This window comes from Hibiscus syriacus, unplaced genomic scaffold (assembly GCF_006381635.1).
Source record: "Hibiscus syriacus cultivar Baekdansim isolate YM2019G1 unplaced genomic scaffold, ASM638163v2 tig00110332_pilon, whole genome shotgun sequence".
Classification (NCBI taxonomy): domain Eukaryota; kingdom Viridiplantae; phylum Streptophyta; class Magnoliopsida; order Malvales; family Malvaceae; genus Hibiscus; species Hibiscus syriacus.
The window spans coordinates 8,463,161-8,487,175 of record NW_024062688.1 but is presented as its reverse complement, the minus strand read 5'-3'; the positions used below and the strand labels follow the sequence as shown (position 1 = coordinate 8,487,175).

The 24,015-nt window shown below is 34.5% G+C and overlaps 3 protein-coding genes and 1 pseudogene across 5 annotated transcripts; 1 reads left to right on the top strand and 3 right to left on the bottom strand.

Annotated features, from left to right (window-relative positions):
* Positions 1–275: 275 nt before the first annotated feature.
* On the bottom strand, positions 276–7,752 carry LOC120119707 (aspartic proteinase A1-like). 2 transcript variants are annotated; one of them, XM_039139518.1, is made up of 14 exons: positions 7,690–7,752; positions 6,481–6,860; positions 6,303–6,363; positions 5,431–5,525; positions 4,571–4,683; positions 4,266–4,434; positions 4,133–4,172; positions 3,949–4,013; positions 2,964–3,077; positions 2,689–2,753; positions 2,427–2,583; positions 2,236–2,355; positions 663–751; positions 276–519 (listed from the first exon to the last, which is right to left on the bottom strand). In XM_039139518.1, exons 2-14 carry the CDS (start codon positions 6,850–6,852, stop codon positions 435–437), a joined length of 1,545 nt encoding a protein of 514 aa, XP_038995449.1. In that variant the 5' UTR covers positions 6,853–6,860; positions 7,690–7,752; the 3' UTR covers positions 276–434. The 2 variants fall into 2 exon arrangements, with proteins under 2 accessions (XP_038995449.1, XP_038995450.1); XM_039139519.1 differs by having other exon boundaries at positions 6,481–6,857; positions 7,684–7,726.
* An 807-nt stretch (positions 7,753–8,559) lies between these two features.
* On the top strand, positions 8,560–8,969 carry LOC120120092 (annotated as a pseudogene).
* A 1,141-nt stretch (positions 8,970–10,110) lies between these two features.
* On the bottom strand, positions 10,111–13,580 carry LOC120119710 (uncharacterized membrane protein YuiD-like). 2 transcript variants are annotated; one of them, XM_039139522.1, is made up of 5 exons: positions 13,374–13,580; positions 12,515–12,679; positions 11,193–11,243; positions 10,991–11,083; positions 10,111–10,361 (listed from the first exon to the last, which is right to left on the bottom strand). In XM_039139522.1, exons 2-5 carry the CDS (start codon positions 12,638–12,640, stop codon positions 10,302–10,304), a joined length of 330 nt encoding a protein of 109 aa, XP_038995453.1. In that variant the 5' UTR covers positions 12,641–12,679; positions 13,374–13,580; the 3' UTR covers positions 10,111–10,301. The 2 variants fall into 2 exon arrangements, with proteins under 2 accessions (XP_038995453.1, XP_038995454.1); XM_039139523.1 differs by having other exon boundaries at positions 12,515–12,671.
* A 2,744-nt stretch (positions 13,581–16,324) lies between these two features.
* LOC120119706 (protein NRT1/ PTR FAMILY 6.4-like) lies at positions 16,325–18,773 on the bottom strand. The gene is made up of 5 exons (XM_039139517.1): positions 18,589–18,773; positions 18,365–18,485; positions 18,065–18,282; positions 17,450–17,997; positions 16,325–17,349 (listed from the first exon to the last, which is right to left on the bottom strand). The coding sequence occupies exons 1-5, from the start codon at positions 18,589–18,591 to the stop codon at positions 16,452–16,454; spliced, it is 1,788 nt and encodes a 595-aa protein (XP_038995448.1). The 5' UTR covers positions 18,592–18,773; the 3' UTR covers positions 16,325–16,451.
* Between the last annotated feature and the right edge of the window lie 5,242 nt (positions 18,774–24,015).

The following is a 24,015-nucleotide window of genomic DNA, read 5'->3' as shown; positions in this document are numbered from 1 at the left end:
CGGGTTAGTGTGTCGCTTGGTGAGCCCGAGACTCACAAGGACGTGGTGAAGGCTTACTTAGGTGCTCTTTCAATTTAGAAATCGTCTAAATGCCTCACGAATTAGCTAGCAAAAGTCTAACCCCGTAACAATAAGCACTATTCCTATTATAAAGTATTTTTAAAAAAATGTGAAATTATTTTAGAAATATATTAAATCAAATCGGCTCGACCCCATGGTATTTTCTTTTTGGAAAATTTGGATTGGAAGCATTTCTGTAAACAGTAAGAGCAAACTTATTCCAATGAGTGGATTAATGTTTTTAAGGCAACCAATATTGATGAAGCAAGTATTCGCAATACAAGTTCACACCCCAGTCCACAACATTTAAAATGTTCTAAGTTTATAACATAATATATTCAAACTACACGCTGCCACTTTCACACATAATATATTTAAGCAGCTTCAGCAAACCCAACTGTGAGTTTCTCGTAGTTGAAGACAGTGTGATAGCGACCCATAAAAACATCTCCCAAGATCCTGTTTCAACCAAAACCACAACCACCATCAAACCTCATTTCTACAAAACTTGCTCTTCCCGTGTTACCGGAAACCAGGGTAAGATCAGTAATCAATAGGGTTTTGCCTACAGACGATAATAAAACGTTAAAAAAAAAGAGTACCAGAGAGGTCCACGAGGAGGGGGAACGTCCAAAGCAGTAAATCCACTAATGCATTGAGCTACAGCTCCCTCTCCCACTTTTAGAACGTACTGATGCAGAACACCACCGCGATATAAAGACGATAGAGAAAGCAGATATTAGCTTAATTAGAAAAAGAAACAACAGAACATGCAGAGCTTTTGTAATTCTAGCTACTGATACATTCATCATTAAGGGATGCTTTCTAGAAATTTCAGGCAAAGTTATTTCCATTAAGGGATCTGTTTCCCTGATTATGATGTAATCCTTTTCATGGAAAAGAAGTTATTTCCATCTATAACTTTCATGGCATCAAAGCCAAAATAATTCTTCAATTATTTCATGGCTAAAACGGCATTCACCAGAGAAAGAATCAATGATCAGAGGCAGAAGAAAGCTCTGCTGTTGAAACACCAAGAGTACAATGACTTGGGGTAAAATCGTCTCACCAACTGAATGGCAAAAACAACCTTGAAAATGAAATGGTTTTAGTCCGCTAAGTTGGTGATTGATCGGAGCAACATGTTTGGGCATTTAACCAGATAAATCTGGCGGCCATTGGCGGCCAATCCGAGGATGAACTCATGTTGGTCAGAAAATTCTTTGGTAATTGCTTGGCTTATTAATTCTATGGAACCAGCCATAGCTAAACCTTTTCTTTTCTCTCGACTGCAAAAGATGTTTCGGATGCTTTGAGAGACACCTATTCAAATTTATTGGAAGACTAGACAACGGCAGTGAGGTTACCATTTACTACTAATGATAAGTGGGAGTGTCTTGTAGATTGTGTAAATGCTATGAATAAGAAGAGAATGAGCAGGTTTATCTTATCCTAGCTGACCTGAACCGAGAATTTGATGAGGTGAGATCTCGAATCCTAACAAAAAAACCACTTCCTACACTTTGTGAGACCTTTCCTGAGACTAGAGAACAAAGGAAACTAGAAGAAAGGAACTCCCTTTGACGAGTTGCAATAAAAGGAAGTCCTTAATTAGGGAGCTTCAATATGCTCTTTTAATGAGTCTAAGGTTAGGAACTCCCTTTGACGAGTTGCAAGAATTCATCATAGGTTACTCTTGTGGCAAGAACCACAACAAGGGGAGAGCCCCCTCCATCGAAGCAGATTTTCCTATGAATCGAATGATAACTCATTCCTTAACTCGTGAACGTAACCTGGCATCAAAGCCAAACACCATGGACAATTCCATTGTTAGAGAAGAAGTCGAAGCAAGAATGGTAGAAGTTAAATCCCGAATGGCTGCAAGTGTTGTAGAACTCGAGAGCAAGACCAAATTAGGTAATCAGTTGCAATAAACGTTGTTACAACTACAACTGGTTGGTCTTAACCAAAACCCTGAAAAGGATTCTGATGGGGGTACTGGCAGTGTTAACCAATCTAGAAGTCAACCCTACTGACCGGAAAATCAACCAGATTTAACTATAAGGTTGGGTATGTTGTCAGGATACATCGAGATGGATTTTCTAACTCAAAAGAAGCCAAAAGTAATTGACCATTTGAAACCAAGACAACTCTAGAAGAGTAAAAACAACATACCTCCTCAGGTGCAAGGTCAAATACTTTACCACCGATGGTAAATGAAACACTAGGCATGGAAGAAAGACTGCGACAATCAACCGCCGATTCTCCATTTGGACTAGGCAGTCTTTCACAAAGCTGCATTTATAACAGAAGAAATATAAGCATACCATGAGCTAATTGTCCAAGATGTAGAAGAAATAACTCACATCATTCACATAATCCAAGATCTGTTCTTCTGTCTTGTTTCTTCTAAGCTGATTTTGCATCCAAATAACAGCCATCTCACAAGCAGTACACATAGCATCATTGACACCATCAGATGATTTGCCCGAGCTCTCCTCTGCTACACTCTCAATCCGTGCACTGAACAGATATTAATTGATGAAATTTTAGATACCAGAAGAAATATTTTGCAGTTCTAGCATATTATACAACTGTAGTGACAACAAGAAATGGATTGATTCTGACCTGACACCTCGAGTCCCATCAAAGGTACAGAAACTAATTTGAGAACAGATTTTTTGTGGTTGTGTCTATAAATAAAGAATAATCAAAGAACTTATCAGTGTCTTGCAAGGAGTTTGAGGGTACAAAAACAACTAAAGAACAAAATTTATCTACAGAATATATATGGTTTCTTAGCAGTTTAATTAACTCAATCTCAAAGGTTTCATTTCTCTTCAAGAGAAGAGTGAGGTGTTGGACAAAAATGCATTAAGTGAGAGAAATGAGTAACGACCAACCTCAGACACCAGCATTTCCAGTATGGTTTTTCCGTATTCTGAAACCATTGTTTTGCATTCTTGGCTAATAACACCAGCAGCACCAATGGCATGATTAATTTGAGTAACGATGGTCTGAAAATATGGAAATGATATGATAATATCAATAGAAATCAGCTATTGTTCTAAAACAATACAACAGCAGCGAAATTATATATGGATTTCAAACAAATAACAGGTTTACATTGAAGACAATAAATGTTGATGAGAATAGCACCACTTCTAGCTGGAAAAGAAACATTGCCTGAAGCTTTGAAAACATGCAATGCATCTAAATTCAAAATAGAGAGGAAAAAGAAAGTGCTGGAAGTTCAAAAGTGCACAGAAGCTATGTTACTTTTGGGTGCTGAGTGTTGGATAAGGGTAAGAATCTGACATGGGTATGTGCAATTTTTTTTTTTTGAAGTTTTTCCATGAATTTAGAAGGTCCTTACACAGCAATATCCTCGTACCCATTCAAAAATACGGGTCACATGGTAATTTCAAGCAAAAAGGAGAGTCAGGGCAACATAGCACAGAAGTATTGGCAACTCTAAATCGTAAAGCTGTGGAGTCCCTGTAACTCGTACATTACTTGAGAAAAGCCTTTCAAAATCATTATAATACTGTTTTAGAAAGGAAACATAATGACCCCCCTAACACAAACACAGTTTGACCAGAAAAGGTAAACTCAAACCTGTCAAACCCAAACCCAGAAAGACTCCATATTCATCCTGAACGACCTGAACTTAAATTTTTTACCTCACAGCTTGGACCTAAAATGACTGTCAAACCCAAAACGACCCCAGCCCGTCCTTTTGCCACTCCACATAAAAATTATACAATGTATTTATTTTTCAAGAGTGCGTTGCGATCCATCATATCTAATTTCAGATACTCCGTTTACTTTAGGATCTCTCCTCCATTACAAGAGACATTAGAAATATTGGGAAAATTTTAAAATTACCGTAGGGCCAGCCAACATTGAAGTTCCAGAATCAGCAATTGCTGCACAGCCACTGGAACAGAATCCTGAAAACGGGTATGCAAATCTCAATACCATAGGCAACAAAATCGTCTAAAACCAGCCAAATTAATTTATTTTTCCATATAAAAAGCATTTAATTTTGAAACAAGATATGCGTGGTTACCAGTTGTTTCACCTCCAACTAGAACATCACCCATATCAAACTGCAAATAGGCAAAACAGAAGCAAATCAGAACAGAAATGAAATTATCTCATAGATGCCAGAAACAAGTGGTGTAATCAATAACATCTTCAACCTGCCAATAGCCTTTCTGAGTCACTGGAACATATGTGTGCTTCCCTTTATAATGATTAGAATCAACCCCGCCAAACACAATTTCTCCTCCTTCTTCACCTTTAATATCGCGGTTCAACCAAAACGAAAAAATTGGTTCCTTAACAAGGGCTTGGCTAACCATATTGTACCTACACGAATTGTGTGTTTCAGCACCATAGACAAGTTGCTATTAGTAACTTTGCACAATCTGCAGAAGTTATCTGTGAATTTTAAATTACAATGAAGCAATTACTAGTACGTTGGTGGCATAGACAAAAGGTTTACCAGACCGGTATAGCACCCCCAACTGAGATTTCTTGAAATCCAAGGCCAAATATTCCATCAAACTTGGCAGCCAAGAATGTGATACCAGGCTCTCTGGTTGCCTCAATAAAATCCTGTTACAAATAGAAATAATAAAACAAATTTTCAAAAAAGTTACTGATGATTGAAGAGCCCTAATAAGCTAGTGAGGGATTAACTTAATACTTTATATTCATTTACTCTTGTTGTATCTATGGGTTTCTTGTTATATTTTATAGACCTAGGGTTGTACACTTATTTACATTACATGAGGGTTTAATATCATAGTTTGTTTTATTTAGGTTATACATATCCTGGCAGGAGCCTGTTGAAGAGTGTTTTGATTGACACAACGTGTTAGAACTTCAATCGATTCGATTTGCAAAGATAAAGCTTGTTGGTTGGCAGATATGTGGTGGCATGGTGTTGAAAGAAACATAACAAAAGTTGGGACACAGCTTAGCACATGGAATGAGATGAAAACCAAATTTCAAGAAAAGTATTTGCCTTCAAATTATCTTTACAAGATCACCTTAGATTTAAGCAAGCATGGATGCCAATAGCAGAACATTTGCAATCAAAGAATCCTAGGTGTTACTCCCAAGGAAACCTAAATGTGATGCTTCGGTTTATTTTCTTCTTGGTTGTGTGATCAGTGATGCAATCAAAGAATCCTAGGTGTTAAGCTTAGTTTATCTTTTCTTTTATGTTTACTTTTCTTTATTCACTTTTCCATATGCTCCTAAGAGCTTTAGATACTAGTTATCATAAACCCTAATGTCCTAAGCTGTCATGCACTAACAGAACTACAGACTACAATAGTGAAATAGCACTTGGGCTACCTGATTCTTCACAACAAGATCACCAACTTTGACAGCATCCTGGCTAAAGAAACCTGAAATTGATCCTGTTCCATAATGGATCTCAGCAGATGTCCCTGCATCAATTTAAGAGTTAATATGTGTTAGATGGCTCAGGGATTGAGGATACAGAAACTCTCTGATTTTTGTTTAACTTAATTTAACATAAAAATGGCCTAATAATGGTTCAAGGACAGACTGAAAATTATTTTCAAGCACATGATTTTGGAACTCAGCTTGCAGGGTTCCTTTAGCTGTAACTCCATTTTATTCCTATGGAACACCCCCTTATCATGAGAAAAGTTATGTGCATAAGAATCAACAGCACATACAATATAAGGATACAAGTGGACTTGAACTCTTTTAATGGCATTTTACTAAATCAAATTTATGGCCATTTTTTAAGTTTTGATACAAACTGTTGTCCTTGTTCAGCTTAAGCCTGCGACCAAACCCTAAAAACTATAGCTGAATTAGAAAATATTACAACATTTAACAGGTTAACCATAATAATTATCATAATGTTTGATAGTTCTGATATTTGCATAAATCTTCCGACTCTTAACAGCTACTCAAATCTGGAAGAGTTTTTTTAGCGAGGTTTAAGATTCTTAATTATGATTAACCAGTTCATGTTTGAACTCATACACAAGCTCAGAAATGTTCAATTAAATTAGTGAAAGAAAATTAGATAAAACTTCTAAATCAGAAATTGTGTTCACCTTCACTGATTTAACATGTTACTCGAGCACGAATACAGGTTTTCTTAAATAACCAAATTCAATCCCAAATGTTGGAGTAGGGATTTCTCAGATAATCTCTATTTGCAGTCCAAACAAAACATGGAAACATACCATTCTTATGGTAGGTACTAGAGTGACTGGACTTGTACTTGGAGTGAACATAACAAGCAATCTGCACCCAAATACAAAAACCAATAACTGCTCTACATAAAATTCCAGAGTAAAAATGCTAAAAAACACTCAATCCCCCAGAAATCATACAGAAGAAGAGTGAGGCCTGGAAACTTACAGAGAAATAACACTTTGAAGAGGGCACCCAAAGATTGGAACTTCCAGTATCAAATATCACGGTGAAAGTCTGTGGAGGTGTGCCGACACCAATCTCTCCAAAGTACTGAGCATCCATGTAATTCTTGAGAGAAACAATTTCAGAGTCATCAGATAGCCCAGGACTTCCCTGGGGATTATACTTCCGTAAAAGTTCAGTTGACAATTTCCCTTCCTTAAAGTTAATGTGTCCAGCTACCCTGTTGATTTGTTCCAGTTTTTTCTTTTTCAATCCAATTCTAAACAACCCATCATTTGGCCCAGAAAATACAACAGGAGACAGAAGCAACAACAGAAGAAGTGTAACACGAATGCCTTTGTATTCGATAGCCATTTTCACAGCTGCAAAGCAGAAAATCAAATCATTTCCGACTTTAAGATAACTCATAAAACCCAGCTAACGCTACAAAACAAGAAGAACTGTGGGGAATTTTTTTCTTTGGTGAGAGTCCAAGTATCTGTTCTTAAACTCTTTAAATGTTTGAAGTTTTCAATCTCTAAATTCGTTCTTGTGAACTTCACCTATCAAGCATCAGCAAGTGTTTAGGTCTGAGTGATTCATTATAGCTCTTGCTTGTGACATTCTCTGCCTATTTATATTTTGCTTCTGCAAGTAAAGAGTGATAACAAGGTCGCATGCAAAGGCAAAGCCTAATATTTAATAAATAAAAAATGAATTTTTGTCATTCAGAAGAAAAATGCATAATTTTGATTTCATATATATATGTCAGTTTTCATAAAAAAGAAATTCTCCCGTTCTAAAAAAAATCATAATCTTAAGAACTTCAAAATCAAAGTAACAAAAGCAATAACAATAACAAGCTTTAATATTTTCCCTTTCCTCGGCCCAAATCGAGCTACACTCCGAAGTCTTGAGTGTCATATACGAGTTTTTTTTCTTCTTTTCCATCTTTCAAAGTTATATAAACTTATATCCGAATTTTGTGCCAGATTACGTAAGAGCAAAATAAAAGTTGACTGTAAGATGGAAAATCTTCTGCCAAAGTTCCTCTTCCTTCCCACAGTTTCCAGACAATCAAACATAAGAAACACTACATAGTTGAATAATAATAATATCTGAAATTACAAAATTTAAAAAGGAAAGATCAAACAGCATGTGATTTTCCAAAAGATAATGTAAAGATCAAAAAGAAAAAAACAAATAACTTGCCTGCTAAGAAGGAAGCGAAAAAGGATAGACGGAGTCTCAGTTTGTAACGAGTATAAAGGAAGGGATCGTTTCACCGTAGACCTGATTTGATTAATATTTTTATCCAACGGTGACGGTGTTCAGTAGACCCGACATGACATGATGTGACGTGGCGATTTATAGTTCGGTGAAATGGGCTACCCAGTTGGCTGCGCTTCTTTTTCGTTGCTCAACTACCCGTCAACTGAGAGAGAGTGGAAGGAGAGTTGGGCCCAGTTCAGGCAGTTGTACGTTACAGCGTGCTTTAATTTACAATATTATTATATTTATTTTGAAAGATGCATAGTTGATGATAATTTTAATTATAATACGAATCAAATTATTTTAGTGATTAAAGTATAGTTATTTTTAGAGATTTTAGGTTTAAGCACATCGTATATCGAGGGTGTTTAAATATTTATTGTCAAATGAGTTGAAAGTCTTTTGAATATATACTACTTTATAATCACTCTTAGATTAAAAATTTAATTTTAGCTACTTGAATTTCTTAACATGATATTCATTACTTTCTGAAATTAAACAGGGAACCCTAAGCGATATAAGTTGGTGGAATAGGCACCAAGGTGAAATTAGATGGTTGTTAAAATAACAGTTGATATTGAAGCATAAGAAAGAATCAAGAGTTCCTGAGATGCAAGAAATAGTGTTGACCAACAGTTTGTCTTGCATGCTTCAATTTCTTAACATGTTAATACATTCTTCTTGTATGAATCGAAATTGCTCAATAATTGATCTTGTGGTAATGTACACCCTCTCATATTGTGTTGACAAAACAACCGCCTTCATCTAATGATTTGTATAAGATGTAGAGTCATTGATTTAGTCCGGGTGATGTCAGTCGTTTTGTTCTATGTTTTATACGGTCAGTCAGTTAATGTATTGAAGACTGAATTCAAATACTCTGTAGATTGTGCAAAGCATGATCCAGAAACGAGTGAGGACATCGCAAAGAACTTTGCAGAACTTTTGACAGAAGAACTGAAGCATTGGAAAGTCGGCAACAAGCAGACATGGCATTACTCGAGGCTAAGAAGATAGCATCGCAGTACCAAAAGGAAGCGGACAAGTGCAGTTCAGGTATGGAAACATGTGAAGAAGCAAGGGAGAAAGCTGAAGTAACACTGGAAGCTCAGAGGAAATTGACAGCAATATGGGAATCGAGATCTCGACAAAAAGGGTGGAGACAAGAAGGGGTAGCCAAATCTCATGTACAGTCACAAGGTAATGTTCAAGCCGTTTAAGAGATCCACATGGACCTATAAAACAGTATTTGAGAATGTATTTCTTTTGTCACACACTCGGTGCTCATTTCATTTGATTCGGGTGTGTAACTTAGTGCATGAGCGGCCATTATAGTTGAGAATTATAGAGTTAGTACTATAGGCAGTCTTATATAGTTCTTATGATTTGTTATGGATATAGTTACCTTTGTTTTTCATGAATAATCCTGTAACTGCCATTTTTATTAAGAAGCCCCCAACTTGTGGTCAGAGATGGACTGAGGGATTGGTGGACGAACGTTTAGAAAATTTTAAATTCTCTTATAATCTAAGTATTTTCTTACGATAGTCCGTTTTTTATCCAAATTTTATAAGTTTGTCCTCTTGTCCCTCCATGTGAATGTTAATCTTGGAAGAGTATTGAAAGTTGATTATGATTCCTCGAAGAAAAGTCAAATTCATAGCTTGTTTGCGTTCAACCTTGGCAGTGACCATTTTTTCCTAGTCCTATTCAAAATCGCGCAAGTTGAGGTAAATTACCTCGTACGGTCATGCACTATCACATCATCAAATTGTTATTATCTAATTATAAGATGACTGAAATTTATAATGTGCTTACTATTGTCCTCTAATTGATAGTTTTTATAGATCGATGCTTTGAATCCAAATCTCTTGAACAATCAAATGATTATTTGTACGATTGTAAATTTAATTAATTAAAAGATAAATAATTATAAAATAAAAATATATGACAAACAATTTAGTAGATTGTAGCGGATGATCAATAATACAAAGGTAACTAACAAAATTGTAGTAAATATGTGATTGATATCATATAAAAAGTTTATTCTTCATATACTCAACTTTTATAATACTAAGTGTAATTATAATTTTAAGCTTTGATATATGATATTTACTAAGTTATTTCATAAAGTTGCAAGCTTTAGATGATTTTTCCTATAAATAAACTCGTAGATTTTTAATGAATTAGTAAAAACGTTAGACGATAAAAATTGAAGATTCTTTCTCGAACTGTAGATAATTTTAAGATTTGTTGTATCAAAATTTTTACTTACAATCAAAATAGCGTAGCTTCTGAAGGAAAGATGTTATTAATTTATGACTAAATATTTTATATTCATTCTAAGGACAATAACTGGCAATACATTCCCATCATTCAAGTACAGGAGTTGACAAAGCTATTAGAGTGTGATTACAATGTAAGATGAAGTTCAAATAAACACAAATCACTTCCTATTTTTGATCATCTGAAAGCCTCCTTCAAATTATAAGGGTTTCATCAATAGAAAAGTTTTTGATACCGGAAAGGCAAATGAATCAAGGCTGTTTTAACTAACCAGAATTTCGTATCAGAAAAGCCACTATGAATCCCAACAATGCACCTGCCACAACCTGCACCATTTCATCACATTTATCAGATTTTACAACACTTGCATCTCCCTAGACGTTATCATACTGAATTCCATCTTAATATTGCGAATGAAAGCTGATATTGATCTATTTGTCTCCTTGTACGGAAAAAACCTGAACGTTACACTAATCTCCCAAACTATAAGTGCTCCTCTGGGCTTACATATAAGTGTTTTGGGAAGACTAATGAATAATAAGCAGCATTCTACTACTTTGTGAACTTACGGAGTAAAAGAGAAAATAGGGGACAAAATGATTGTGTTATATGGAAAGCAGGGTTGCAGCAATCTGGAAAGATCGCATGATTTGGCAGAGTAAAAGTCTCTTTCTGCTTTGGGGATTTCAACAGTAAACATTTGAAGCCTTCAAGACATTGTTTCCACCAATCTATTGATTTTTGAATTGAATACTTATTTTGCTATAAGTTCGATGAACAGTTAAGGGTGGAATACCAATGTGATGTCAGACTTACAAACTGATTGGTATTTATAAAAGAATTGTCAACTACATTGATAAGCTGGGATTTGGAAACAAATGCTTGTGTAGTAAAAAACACTTGGAACAAAGCATTAGTTATCTTAAATACTTGTGCAGTTTACATAGTAGCTGACCTGGAGTGGAGTATGGCCAAGTAATTCACGCAGAGGTCGCACGCTGGCCAAAGGGTGTTCAGGAGGAAACTCACATACAATTTGATTCAGCAACTGGCAATAAGGAAAGAACAAAAATAAGGACAGTGTATCTAGGCATTAGAATATAAGTGAAAAAGACAAATAAACTTTGCATCTATATATCAAGTAGAAGAGGACTTGCTTCAGCTTGACGACCAGCATGAAGTCGGACACCTGTTGCATCATACATCACCTGTATAATTAAAAAAATATCAACCATACTTCACACGCTAACAAGCATGTTAATTCTTTTCCAATGAGAACTATTTTCAAGTTAAAACCAAAATTTTGGGGACTCAAAGAAAATAAAGAGAGATAAGAATCAATTTGAATACGGCACAATGATTTTGATAACAATCCTGATTAGGTTCATCCATATTTCAGGAGAGCCTGAAACATAGCACATTGGTCTTCCAAACACAAGGGCATACGAAAATTAACGTACTTTTCTAACCCTACCTGGCATAAAGCTAAATATCAAGCTGTCTTCATGAATTCAAAAATCTTCTTTTCTTTAAATAATTGGGGGATGGGAATAATGATTGATCTTGACCAAACCCTACCTTTCATGCCACACAGCACAAATATCTTACCACTAATCCCAAAGGTTGATTATTCTCTATTGTTAAAAAGTGGGTCTCCAGGTGGAACCTAAAATAAAACCTATCTAGAGTCTTATTAGAGAATATTGTAATCTAATCAAGAAGCAAACACTTTAAAGTAGGAATAATCTCATGTAACAAACATATAGTGTAATTTATCACATATACAAATTTCTCTTGATTCGTACTCCAAGATATAGCTTTAAGCAATTTTTATAGAAAGTATACTTTATAAAATTAAAAAGAATTCCTGGTATTATAAGCAGCAAAAGGAAAACTATAGCAATTGGGATGAAGTCTCATTTGACCACTGAAGTTATAACCTCTATTTAATATCGAAACTCCAATTTCCTTCCGTTAACCACTGAACTTTAGTCTTGTCCAATTACATTAAAAAAATTAGTCAGAGCAATATTCTGTCAAATAATTACTTTCCAAATAAATACTGATGTCAAGAAGACTGAGGATACATATTGTCATTAATCAGAATGCATAACTGCTAGATGAATGTTGGTTCCGGGAAGGAAAGAGGAGTGTAGCAAACATTCTCCCAAAGATTAATAAATAATCATAGAGAAAACGTTGTTGAAGGGGATGCTGGCAGTAGCGATCAGGTCTATGACCATGTCATAGACAAGAGGAAAAAGGAATGCATGAGAAAAGAAAATTCAAAGGAGGGACTGCCAGCAGCAGCAGGAATTGTCTGCAGCATTCCCATGCCAGCAGGAGTGAGGAGGTCCTGGAGAGAGGGCCATTTTCTCTATTTATATTCATTAACTATCAGATTTAGAAGGGGCTTTATTCCGATAAATTTCATACGAGAATGTCACCGCAAGGAAATGAAGAGTTAGGAAGCACATACAACACATGCCAAGACAACCGTAATTGCAAAAGCTGATCCTCCCGTCCCATCCTGTAAACCTGTAGCAACTGCAAGAGCTGTCACAGTTGCAGAGTGTGATGATGGCATGCCACCTGAACCAATCATCCTCTTAGAATCCCATCTCCTTTCTTTAAACCTGAGTATCTAGGAGAAACAAGTTCAAATGTTTGAGCTACTGTTTACAAACCATTAAAACTGTGAATAGAATCAACTGAAACTAAAAAATTAGCTTTTAATGATTCCATTAAATTTTTTTTAGAACCTGGAATCTTAATTTCTTTTCAACAAGTCTTAAGAATGAAGGTGATACCAAGGAAAATGAAAAAAAAAATTAAGTCTTACTTTAACGTCAATAAGCATATTTTTTTCAGTTCCTCACAAATTTGTAAGAAAAATGGGGGCATTTCACTTCGGGCCAGGCTATTTCTATCAAATTCATGTTCGTAAATATTACCAATGGCAATCAGATCAGCAAATTCATGAATATTACCAGTCAACGCCAATGATCAATTATCAAAACTTCTCCACGGGTCATTAAATTAAAGAAATCACAAAAAATTCAAAACAAGGGTTTCTCCAACAGGGGCTAAACAAGTTCTTATCAATCAGGGGCCATTGAATTAACCAATATATTATGTTTAAAATTCCTATAGTAAAATAGTTAGGGTTCCTCTATGAGCAATTGAGAGTTATAGCACCTGCCAAAGCCCAAACCAAATTCCATAACATTCCAAGATACAACCTCCTAACTTTCGCGTCAAACAAGGATTGAGATAACACAATTTGAAATTTGGAAGCAAAAGAACAAAAATCAACTTATACAGAAGTTGCTCTCAACCTGGTTGGAAGCAGCCTATTATCTTACAGCCATTTTGAGGAGTTGAGCCAGAGCTAAGGCGAGGAAGGCCGAGATGAGAGGAAGGTTGTTAGGAGGCAGATTGGAGGACGGAGACGATGCAACCAAGGCCGATCCAGCGCCTCTCATGGTGCTCGCATCCGCCGCCGTCATCACCTCATTCATTTTTTTTTATCACAGCGTATATCTGTTTTGTCCACCTTTAATCCTTAATTTTAAAAAATATAAGATATAGTCGTATAGTTACTTTTGTTCATCTAAATTAATTACTATTAATAGTAATTAAATATTTTGACATAATCAAATATTTGATTACTGTTTTTCATGTATTCTTTTAATTTAGTTTTATTTTTAATAAATTAAAATAAATTTAATATTCAAATCGAATGATGTTACATCATTCGATTGAAAGATTAATTTTATTTTAATTTAATATATTTATTTTCATCAATTAAAAAAATAATGTGTCACCATCTGATTGAAAGAAAATAAAAGAAAGCAATTAGAGTCAAAAAAATTCAAACTTTGGTCACTTAAATAACTAAACATGTATCTAACCAAAATCATTGCTTAATCTAAAGTAGACAACATAGTGTATGTATTTTGTATCTATAAATATATAAATTTATAATATTTTATAGACTTAAATATACAAAAGGTGACCAACCTATACCCATTTTTTCAATTTTGTGCATAACGTTTATTTCGTTATAATTTGGTGTCTAATATTTCATTCAGTGATTTAAAATGAATCTAACCGTGATGAACCGTTAAATTTAGGCGTTAACCTATTAAAAATACCATGTGACATATTTTGTAATACTAAAAATGATTTACGAAAATAAAAAATTAATTTCCCTCTCTTTCCCCTTACTCTATTCCCCTCTTTTCCACCAAATCAAATTCATTCCCCTTCTCTTTTTCTCTCATTCTCGTTTGGCTTTGGATATGAGTTTTCTCTCTCTTTCTTTCCCTCGAAACACTGTTTTCCCTTTCATTTACTTTGATCCAGTCAAATGACCAAACGAGGAGGGAAAAGAACAAAAAACCTATTAAAAATGTCATATGACATATTGATTGGGGTCTTTGAATTATGTATTGATTTTGATGTTTTACAATCTGAGTAGTTGCAGAATTCAAAGCTTTAGACTTTTTAAGTGAGATTTCTCGTTGATCGTACTTTTCAAAAGGTAGTCCATTGAGAATCTGAATTATGGCTGAAATTTTAAGTGTTTGATATGTAGATAGTATTGGAAACTCAAAGGGATGAGGTTGTACACGGTGGGGACGAGTAGGTAGCTATATTTCTCTTGGTGTTTATACGATGCCTGGCCCTTTTCATCCATTTGGCAGTGCAATAGACATGATTGTAGTGGAACAACTAGATGGAAGCTTCAACTCGTCGCCTTCGTATGATCGATTTGGTAAATTTCAAGGGGTTCTAAAGACAAGGGAAAATGTGATTAACATCTTTGTTTAATGGTGTCGAAGCGAATTTCCACATGTTTCAGATTATAAAGGGGAAGCTTACTTTATGAGGAATGTAGATGGTGAAAAAGGGGAATCTGATGTGTTCCTTTTCACTCTGTGAAAAAATTTGTTCGATGGAAAAGAGAGGAAGAGAGTGAAAGGGAAGAGAGTGGAATTAATTTATTATTTTCATAAATTATTTTTTTAGTATTAAAAAATATGACATGTGACATTATTAACAATCAAACTTAACGGTTTGTTACGAGTAGACTTATTTTGAGTCACAAAATGAAATGTTAGGCATCAAATTGAAACGAAATAAACCTTAATCACTAAACTGAAAAACAAACATAGGTTGGACATTTTTTTGTATATTTAAGCCTATTATATATATTAACTTAAAATTTTATATTAACTTATTAAATATATTTTATTATTAACTTAATTTAAATATATTTTATTTGTATTTTTATTTCATTTAAAAGTATATATTTTATGTTAAAATCTATTTAAAAGTATGACTAGATTGAGAGAATAAGTAAATAATATAGACTAAATGTGTGATTATACCAACTATCACGGCATATATTATGTTAATTGTTAGCAGTAGTTAACTCGTGATGATCATATCTTAATTAACTAAAAATAAAAGTGATAATATCTTTATTAAATAAAAACTAAAGTGATCATACTTTGATGAAGTAAAAATAAAATTAATCATATCTTCTATTTTTTAAAATCAATGATCAAAACTAAATTAAATATAAACATAAATGATAGTAAGTTTAGTTAATTCTTTATTTTAAGATGACAACTGCTAAGGCAAAGAATAACTACGCCGCAACAAGTCCGATTCACATAACCTACGAAAGGAAAATAAAATCTGGGTAATGAATACGTTAACGTTTTTCCAATAAAAAATTATGTAAATTATCTAAATGGACACTTATATTTTATAATGAAATATTTTTAGTCAAAAAATTCGAAAAAAATAAATTTTAATTATGTATATTATTATTTTACTAAGTTTTAGTTATTAAAATATTAAATATTGTATATTATTATTTTATTAAATTTTAATCATTAAAATATTAAATATTGTTAGTTTGATTACGTATCATATTATTAAAAGATTTTAATTTTTATTTAATTCATATATTTTAGATAAAATTAATTATGAATCTTTTGTACAATGACATAATTTAAGGATAAATTTTAAATTATTCTTTTTTAATTTATTTAATTTGTTATAAAGATTGATTCTATCTCATAATTGGATCTGAAGTCTATCCTTTTACATTCATAACCTGCTTCTGTATAGATTTGTAGGAGAAGAAATGAAATCAGACGTAATATATAGAGATGGACTAAACTGGTTTGATAAACAAGCTCATCTTTATCAAGCATTCAAGCAAGATAAGGAACATCTCCATAGAATGTAGCACAGCCAGGAGAAAGAATAATTGAATAATCACCTTACAATTACACAGGACAAACATACGGGTCTCTTCCTTTTAACAAACTCAAATAACAACAATAACTATATATTGTCTACCCATTCATACAATCCCTCTTTAAGAGACACGTTCACTATGGCTCTACATCTCCCACTGCCTGAATACTTGCTCTCTTCTCCGTATCTTCTATCATTTCATCGTTCAAGCTCTTAAGTTCCTTCTCATCGAATTCGGGCACAACAGGTAGCTGCATTTTGTACTGGTGTCTTGATGAAAATATTACAAAAAACAAGAAATTTAACAACCCCAACAATGCAAGTAACCAATAGAAGTTGTTTAGCTTTCCTTTGTTCAGATTGTTCCTAAGCCAGGTCCTTTTGGTTATATGGTCGACGATCGACACCAGCAAACTGCTCACGAAGAACCCCATCGAAATGGTGCTCAGGAAAAGCCCTGTGCTCATGGATTTCATCCGATCTGGCGCCTCTCGAATGAAGAACTCGAGCTGTCCGACATAAGCAAATGCTTCTCCAGCACCGACGAGGAAGAACTGAACAAGTAGCCAAAAGGCACTTATTTTGACTCCTTTGTTAACAGCAACTTCCCTTCTTTGTTTCTCAACAATTGCAGCCCCCACCATGGCAGCTGTTGACAAAACTAGTCCAGTTCCAATCCTCTGGAGGCTTGTGATTCCTTGGGGATTGTGAGTGATCTTTCGAGCCAAGGGAACGAAAAGTTTTTCATTTAGGGAAGTGAAAAGGAGGATGCTGATGATGAGAAAAGCAGAGAAAGAACCGGCCGGGATCACGAAAGAACCCACTGTTCGGTGCATGATGGTGGCTTGCTCGACTGTGAAGGTAGTCATCTGGGAGTAGATTGTCCAGAAGAGTATACATGTGGACCAAATTGGGAGTAGTTTTATGACCATTTTTACCTCCTCAACTTGTGTCACGGTTGAGACAATCCATGAGTTGTTTTTCTGCATGTTGGGGGCACAATTGTCGTCTAGGATTGCAGCCTTGTCGAGACACCTAGTCGTTCATCACCAGTACATTGAAATGAAATCTGGTTACTTCACAAGCAAGAAAGAGCACAGAATTTGCCACGAAAACTATGTCCAACAAGACTTACTTGAACCTTCGCGTGTACGGAACCTTTCGGTTTTCGTAATCATTCAAAAGGCTCGGATGGGAAGGATAAGGCTGATTTCTCTTCTTCAAGGCCAATAACAGAACCCTCCATATGACAGTTAAAGGGCTTCCCTGAGGCTTTTTGAACCTGTACCACGGTGTTCCACAAAGCAAAACCGCCACAGCAATCACCATCGTTCCGCCCGAGATTCCATATCCCCACCCTCTTCCTACATTGTCTTGTACATACACCAGCACAATCACGGCAAACAGAGACCCGATGCTGATTCCGAAATAGAACCTGTTGAAGAAAAAAATCATGGCCTTCTCCTCCTTGGGATCTTTAAAATCAAACTGATCGGAGCCGAAACCGGAGACATTAGACTTTATTCCCCCACCGCCGAGTGCTGTCGTGTATAGTGCAACATACAGCAAAACAAGTTGCCGGCCGCTTGCCTCGATGCACTCATGATGCTGCCTTCTGTAGTCATCACAGTAAGGAGGCCTCATGCTGGGAATTGTTGTAGCCAGTGTTAATAAAATCACTCCCTGAAAAAGAACCATATGTCAAGATACCAACTTTGTTATTTCTTGTTTATCTGTAAGAGAAACTCACCAGAGCAGTTATGGAAGCCGAGAGTGCGACGGTCAAGTACCGGCCAAGTTTCGCATCGGCTAGGAACCCTCCGAGGAGACCGAGAAGATTGAGAGTTCCCATGAAGTTGGTAACAATAGTTGCTGATTTTGCTGCTGAGATATGCAAATCTCCTACTAGGTATGTGACCAAGTTCATTGATAAGCCCATTACGCATATCCTCTCAGAGAGCTCAGATCCTGCACCAAAATGAGCAAAAGAATAATATGGTATCAAAGTAACCACACTTTTTAAACTTCAAAATTCGCATCCTTAACGCACCTAAGATGAGCCCTGCACCAAACCATCCACCGGTTTTCGACTTGTCCACCGGATTTCCCCAGAAATCAACCACTGCTCCATCGTTTGCACCATCTTTCTCACCATGGCTATCAACCAAAACCTGTGAGCGTGCATCCGACAGAAAATCAAGGTAACAAAGAAACTATTCATTAAAAGATTTATTCAAACATGCTATTGAAAACTTTATGGAATGCATACTATACCATGATTGAAACTTCAAGAAGGAAGAGAAGAGAGTGAGAATGGTGGTGTTTAGGTCCAAATATATTATGATTGGGGGTGGGGAATGCTTGATAATAAAGGCCTGTGTACCCACTGTAGGTGTAACTTCTGAGTTTGCCCCAACTTGTGGTGTAGAGTTGGCTAGCATGAGCTTTTAAATTTTGGTGCCATTCGGTCATTTTGGTGTTATTATCATCCTGTGGCCTCGGTGCTCCTATGAGGATTGCGTATAGCAGTTTGATCCGACTATCCAGTGTATATACACTCTTAGTTTACAGGATAGTGACATTTGGTTTAAAATCGACTTTGAGATATGATATACCTCCGAAGATAATTTTCAGAGACTTATTTATCTATAGGAGTCTTTGACTAACCTATATCTTTTAAATACGAGTTATTGATTAATCACAACGCAAGGACAAGATTTCCGACAGACCTAAGTGACGTGCTCAAACGGAATTCAAATTTTAACTATCAAATTTATTTAACACGCCGCCCTTGTAAATATTTATGACGATCGTACGGTTGACACATACACTAAAGACCATTATAGATACTTCCAATCGAGACTGGAGTGGGGGCTGAAATTCTTATTGCTCTCGTATCACCTTCTTCATCCTCCATGATTCATTTTCTTCTCCAAAAAAAAACATCGATTAACGGTCATTCTTTCACTCATAACAATTTTCTATTCAATCTAAAAGGGATGAACCACCCGTTGTTGACGAGCTCAATTTATTTTACCAACAAGATATCAATACGATATATAATGAATTTTTTATAAGTGTGCAAAAGTTTCATGATCATAAAAAAAACCCACAAATCTCATACAAAGTAATTAGCAGAGTTCAAGTGATCTTGCAATAATTTATGCCATCTTTAACCTATCCATTTTTTCATAAAATAATGCAACTTAAAGGATTTGAAAGGATAATAGGTTGCAAGTTGATATAGTATTGGTATGGAAACCCTTGGTGTGAGCCACATAGGAGGACAAATTGATTTATTTGTTTTGTTTTTTAGGCTGAAATTGGTTCCTATCTCTTCATTACCGTAATTTGCAATTCCAAATATAATCATGTATGGTGGTGTCATGTCATGTCATGTGATGTGATGTAGGGATCGTAAACTGTGGACCATTTGGTTGTTTAGCACTCATTGATCTCTATGGTTTGTACTATAGAGTTTTGAGATATCCCATGCCTGGATATCTTTCATGCCATTTTTGCTTCATTCTACCGTATCAAATGAATTCAGCCTTTTAATTCCCAGTGTTGGTCACCAGTCCCAAACATCTGTAATTTAATTTGATATAAAACCTAAAATAGCATCCAACATGAATGAATTAAGTGATTTTAATAGTTAAAAAATCGTTATTATTCAAGATATTTGGGTATTTATTATCAAATAATTAAAATATATTCAAATCGATACTATTTTGTTAATAAAAAATTGTAAAATGACCCACCAAGTTTGTAAGTACAGTTAAATTGGCCTCTGTATTATTTTTGTTATATTAACGGTTTTTTTGGTTATATTTACTTTTTTTTCTTTATCATTAATCTTTGAATTTGATAAACTTAAATTAGGCAGTTTTTTATTTTTATTAGTCAAATGAATCCCTAAATTTGATAAATTGTTATAAAAAATCACGAGTTAATTTAATTTGATAAAATAATTAAGAGACAAATTGTATCTCCTCTTCTCAAACAAAAAGAAATTAAGAGATAATTTAATAATAAAATCCGGATCATTTCAATCAAACTAGTCAAATTTACAGGTGATTTGTTTGTTTAAGCCATTAATTTATCATCTTTGCTTTTGTATATAGTTTAGACAATGTTAGAAGCAGGAATTGTAAGAAGTAAATAAACAAATAAAAGGTGTAGACAATTATATTAGGGAACTCCATATAGGATCATTAAAGCACAATATGATACTTCAAATATCTTTTTTTATCAGGTTAGGGTGCTTATAATGTAGTATATGTTCTAAATACTCTCAATTATTTAACAATGAATGTTCAATCACCCATGCTACAATCGTTAGTGCTTAAACTTGAGACCTTTAGAAATAATAATTATTTTTTTAATCACTTGATGATTTGATTCGTGCAGATCAAATATCTTAAATTGTTTATAATTAAAATGATTTTATGGCATACTAGATTAGGGTGGGTATGAGATTTTTGTCACATTTGGTAAATAAATAATAGTGTAGGGAAAAAAACTTAATTACTATATAAAATTTATAATAGTTTATATAAATTAAAGCAGTATTGGCATAAATTTTAAATTTTTAAAGTGATGAATATGAGTAAACTTGAACAAAACATCATATATATCTAAAAATAAATAATATTTTCTATTTTGTTCGAATCAAATTTTGATATGATTAAATATTATTTAATGAGGAATAATTTATTTATTAAAATATGGGAAAATTAATATTTTAATTAAATGAAACAAGAGTGTGATGTCCGATGCATAAATTATGGGGGCCATATTCTCGGTAAACTAGAGGGGTGTGTGAGCTCCAATATGCAGAACTCTCGGTCGCACCATGATGTCTACCATAGAATAGAGAGTGAGTATACGAGTATAATCACTAAAGTAGAACATAACAGAACAGTAGACCAGATAGCTTGAGCATTTCAGTGACTAACTTTTAGTATGTTTTAGTTGTTAGTATGACGCTGAGTTAATTAGCTGAGCCTTCAGATTGTTTTTCGTGGCCAGATCACTAGATTGAGAGTTCGATGAGTACATAGATCAAGGTCCAAACTCGGTGTAGATTCAGAGTACGTCTCAACAGTTTTTGAAGAGCATATATATTTTATAAACCTTGTTGTATCAGTTGAGGAATAAATTTTATTAAGAGTCAGTTTTAATATTTTGATTGTAAATATTTATTATGGGAGCTCCTTGCTATAAAGTTTTAAATTATATTATTTCTTGGATTTTTATTTGTGGAAATAGTCGTTTTATAGTACAAGAAAATAGTAAGGTGTTGGTCAATCACTCCGGTGGTTCTGTGTGGAATATTACATCGGTCGACTATGTTTCGTACTGGTCTAGGGTGTTATAATGAAACACGTTATAACTTTGACACTTATTTTAGTATTACACCTATTTTTAATAACATTTTCGATTCAATCAATTTATATAATTTTTAATAGGGGAAACTACACGTGTGACCATTAAAATATCGTAAAAAATTATTTTGACTATCAATATTTTAATTTAATCAAAGAAACCACCTAACTTTTTAAATAACTCAATCAAGTCACTCTCCGTTAATTTTTAACATAAATGGTGACATATCCATTAATAAAAATGACATAATTATATATTAATGTTCAATACTTACACATTCTATAAATTTAATCTCAATATTAATTTAATTTATTTAACCTTTCAATCTGGATATGTTACATGTTAATATATGGAAATGAGTCACAATAATATGTTTACATGTATCACAATAATATGTTAACAAAGAGTAACTTTAATGAATTATTTAAATAGTTAAGTGGTTTGTTTAATTATACTAAAACATCGATGAATAAAATAATTTTTTTTAGTATATTTTAATAGTCATCGATGAATAAAATAATATTACTTTGATGGGTTGTATTTTAGACTTCTCCTAGTTACACTGTTTCTTTCTTCTCAGCTAAGCTTGGGTCTTTATAAAAAGAGAAAATCGCCTCAGTGACCAAAAATACCTTAGAATATACGATTTTAACCAACTTTTTTTGGATTTGTCAAAATAACCAATAAAATCGCAACGCGATATCAAAATCGCAACGCGATTTAGAAAATCGCAACGTTAAAAAGAAAATCGCAACGGTCAAAAGAAAATCGCAACGCGAGCTTCCAAGTTCGCAACGCGATTTAGAAGAAAATCGCAATGCGATTGATAGAATCGCAATGCGATTTATATAATCGCAATGCGATTGAGAGAGTCGCAACGCGATTTAGAAGAAAATCGCAATGCGACTGAGAGAATCGCAATGCGACTGAGAGAATCGCAATGCGATTTATAGAATCGCAATGCGATTGAGAGAATCGCAACGCGATTTAGAAAATCGCAACGTTAAAAAGAAAATCGCAACGGTCAAAAGAATAGTTAAAAAAATTTTGTTTCTTAAGAATTTTCTCTAAAAAGATAGTATCCGCGCGGACGTGTCGAAGACACGTATTACCACGACCACGACCCGACCCGAGACGAGACGGCGGCGGCGGCGGCGCGCGAGAGTCCCCCTTGTCCTCTTTCACTCAACAAGGAAGTGCAAAATACAAGCCTTAAATACCATTCCCAATAGTATTTCCAATACTATGTGGGATTGAGCATTACCAACACTTGTTCCAAATATCATTATTCTTCATAAGTTATCATCCATTACAATATGAATTAGTCGTGTTAATGAACCAATATACCTCATTAATATATGGTATTGTTGAACAAAAGAATGATGATGATGATCTTATTAAAGACCATCTAATACGAAAGAATCCAATGCATAACCGATACCTTATTTGAAACTAATTCACATAGAGGTTGTACGTGAAAAAAAAATCTTTTACTTTTATAGTAAATATCTATCTCAATAATTTTAATATAAAAAATATATTTTTTATTTAATAATAGAATTATTTCATGTATTTATCAAGTTATAATTTTAAATACTTATTAAAATGAATTAATTTATTATCGATAATTCATATTGTAATGGATGATAACTTATGAAGAATAATGATATTGGGAACAAGTGTTGGTAATGCTCAATCCCACATAGTATTGGAAACACTATTGGGAATGATATTTAAGGCTTGTATTTTGCACTTCCTTGTTGAGTGAAAGAGGACAAGGGGGACTCTCGCGCGCCGCCGCCGCCGCCGTCTCGTCTCGGGTCGGGTCGTGGTCGTGGTCGTGGTCGTGGTAATACGTGTCTTCGACACGTCCGCGCGGATACTATCTTTTTAGAGAAAATTCTTAAGAAACAAATTTTTTTAACTATTCTTTTTAACGTTGCGATTTTCTAAATCGCGTTGCGATTCTCTCAATCGCATTGCGATTCTATAAATCGCATTGCGATTCTCTCAGTCGCATTGCGATTCTCTCAGTCGCATTGCGATTTTCTTCTAAATCGCGTTGCGATTCTCTCAATCGCATTGCGATTATATAAATCGCATTGCGATTCTCTCAGTCGCATTGCGATTTTCTTCTAAATCGCGTTGCGACTCTCTCAATCGCATTGCGATTCTATCAATCGCATTGCGATTTTCTTCTAAATCGCGTTGCGAACTTGGAAGCTCGCGTTGCGATTTTCTTTTGACCGTTGCGATTTTCTTTTTAACGTTGCGATTTTCTAAATCGCGTTGCGATTTTGATATCGCGTTGCG

Coding starts and splice junctions, on each gene's coding strand:
- LOC120119707 (XM_039139518.1), bottom strand. CDS start 6,852: ATGGCTATCGAATACAAAGGCATTCGTGTTACACTTCTTCTGTTGTTG. Junction 4,173..4,265: donor CTCAGAAAGGCTATTGGCAG/GTTGAAGATGTT, acceptor GCCTATTTGCAG/TTTGATATGGGTGATGTTCT. Junction 2,754..2,963: donor TGGAAATGCTGGTGTCTGAG/GTTGGTCGTTAC, acceptor CTTTATTTATAG/ACACAACCACAAAAAATCTG.
- LOC120119710 (XM_039139522.1), bottom strand. CDS start 12,640: ATGATTGGTTCAGGTGGCATGCCATCATCACACTCTGCAACTGTGACA. Junction 11,084..11,192: donor ATGCTGGTCGTCAAGCTGAA/GCAAGTCCTCTT, acceptor CCTTATTGCCAG/TTGCTGAATCAAATTGTATG. Junction 10,362..10,990: donor TTGGCCATACTCCACTCCAG/GTCAGCTACTAT, acceptor GAAATGGTGCAG/GTTGTGGCAGGTGCATTGTT.
- LOC120119706 (XM_039139517.1), bottom strand. Junction 18,283..18,364: donor TGGTGCAGGGCTCATCTTAG/GTGCGTTAAGGA, acceptor ATTTTGGTGCAG/GATCTGAGCTCTCTGAGAGG. Junction 17,350..17,449: donor CCGTACACGCGAAGGTTCAA/GTAAGTCTTGTT, acceptor ATGAACGACTAG/GTGTCTCGACAAGGCTGCAA.